Here is a 2,200-nt window from a genome sequence, read left to right as displayed (position 1 = left end):
ATTTATCTCATTTTAGGAGCCATTCAGACATGCAGGAACACAGAACACACGCATAAACACATTGCACATAACACATTAACACTCTGCTATGGAACATAACTCACTGCCGTATATGGAAAGTTGTGTGCACACCTGCACTTACCCCTGCCTACCATGCTAGTCACCATGCCACCCTAACACATACACCTAGTTACAGTTAACAGATATCTGGTTGCCATTGCTCCCCTATTTAAGCCCCTTCTGATCGCAGTAAGAGAACCAGCAAGTAGTCTAGCCTAAGACTCCCAGAATAAAAACCATTTGTCATTTTGTCCCATGAAGCAGGTCATTGCCAGACTTATTTAAAGCAGCTAAAGAATAATTCTGTATTATCTGGATGGGACACAACTAGAGTATGTTACATTACACAAATCCTATGTTTCTGTTTGCTTTCCAACAGGCTGACCCTGAAGATGTTCCTGCTCACGGTTTCTGCTTTCTTGCTGGGTGGTGTAGTCCATTCTCAGGATATGCCATATGAGTACTACCTGGCACAGATGAGAACATGTCCCAAAGAGTGTCATTGCCCTCCCAGCATTCCCAACACAGTCTATTGTGACAACAAGGGCCTGAAAACCATTCCCTCAGTGCCACCACATACCTGGTACTTGTACCTGCAGAACAACCAGATTGAGGTTGTTTCCTCAGACTCCCTGCGTAATGCCACCCAACTCCGCTGGCTCAACCTTAATCGCAACAAAATCACCAGTGCTGGGGTGGAGGAAGGGGTGTTTCTTAGCCTAGCTAGTCTTCTCCACCTCTACATGGAAGACAACCTGCTGACTGCTATTCCCACTCCGCTACCTCCCACTCTGGAACAGCTTCGCCTCTCCAAGAACCAGATCTCCAAAATCCCCCCAGGTGCCTTCATTGGGCTGGACCACTTGGTACTGCTGGACTTGCAGGGCAACAAGCTGCAAGATGATTCAGTGACTGAAGCTAGCCTGAAGGGGCTCACCAACCTTGTTCAGATAAACCTGGCTAAAAATGGCCTGAAGAACATGCCTCTTGGCCTGCCACCCACCACCACCCAGCTCTTCCTGGATGGTAACAGCATTGAAAAGATCCCCACAGACTACTTCAAGGACCTGCCAAAGGTTGCCTTCCTTCGACTCAACCGGAACAAGCTAGTTGATGGTGGGCTGCCCAAGCACATCTTCAATCTATCCAGCATCCTAGACCTGCAGTTGTCCCACAACCAGCTTACTCAGGTGCCGCAGATACCTGCAAGTTTAGAGCACCTTCATCTCAACAACAATCAAATCAAAAGTACGTGGAGGCCTGGCCTGAAGATTCTTGCTCTCTCTTCCCCTGTCTCTCTAAATAAACTGTCTGCTAAGCAACAGAATGCTGAAATGGTGGCATAGGTTCTCATCTTGTGCCTCATGAAAGGCTAAGGATTGTGGTAGAAAAAGAGACAGTATGAGTTCAACCACTACATAGAACTGAAACTGTTCCAGTACCACTAAAATTTCAAGTGCCAAATGTACCCAGCGATTTACTGTAGATTTGGGTTCACTGAAATAAAGACTTTTTCTTTGAGCAATGCTGTTTAAAGGCTTATGGAGCTTGGAGTATAATCAGTAAGGACAGAGTAATGGATAGTAAAAATAGTACGAAACTTTTCTAAAACACTGTGAGGACAAAAGCAGAGGATGTTGTCATAGTATTTCCTGGGAAAGCATAAAGATATTTTTTGTTTGTTAAATTTCAGGTGTGAATGGAACCAGCATCTGCCCTGCATCTACCAGTGCCATGGACAATTATGTCCAGGACCAAGGCCCCCAGCTGCGCTACCTCCGTCTTGATGGCAACGAGATCAAGCCACCCATCCCTGTGGATCTCATGGCCTGTTTCTATCACCTCAGGGCTGTGGTCATATAAGAATCTGTATATAAAGTCCATAAAGACAATATACACATCCTTCACAAATCTGTGTCTACCTGACCCAGTTTTCCATTTACATCCTTGAGATGAAACCCTCACGGGACTGGATGTAATCAACTTCTGTGCCTGCTCCTTTTTTTGTGCTCTTTCAGTGCTGGTAGCCACTTCAGTTTAATGTTTGCATTGGTGAGGTGTTCCCACACTCTTCATCTTCCTTTTGAGTGTAGTGGCTGTTTTCACCTGTGAGAAAAGAACTGCATTGGTGTAGATGAGG

General features: G+C 45.6%; 1 protein-coding gene across 1 annotated transcript; it reads left to right on the top strand.

The window, feature by feature from the left end:
• The first annotated feature begins 452 nt into the window (after positions 1-452).
• kera (keratocan) lies at positions 453-1,923 on the top strand. Its single transcript, XM_018747133.1, has 2 exons — positions 453-1,308; positions 1,754-1,923. Exons 1-2 carry the CDS (start codon positions 453-455, stop codon positions 1,921-1,923), a joined length of 1,026 nt encoding a protein of 341 aa, XP_018602649.1.
• Positions 1,924-2,200: the final 277 nt, after the last annotated feature.

Source organism: Scleropages formosus, chromosome 2 (genome assembly GCF_900964775.1).
Source record: "Scleropages formosus chromosome 2, fSclFor1.1, whole genome shotgun sequence".
Classification (NCBI taxonomy): Eukaryota; Metazoa; Chordata; class Actinopteri; order Osteoglossiformes; family Osteoglossidae; genus Scleropages; species Scleropages formosus.
This window is presented reverse-complemented; position numbering and strand designations above follow the sequence as displayed.

Bases quoted from the DNA above. Each gene is read 5' to 3' on its own strand.
- kera (XM_018747133.1), top strand. From the start codon at position 453: ATGTTCCTGCTCACGGTTTCTGCTTTCTTGCTGGGTGGTGTAGTCCAT. The intron at 1,309-1,753 runs GTACGTGGAGGC...GTTAAATTTCAG, and splicing joins CAACAACAATCAAATCAAAA to GTGTGAATGGAACCAGCATC.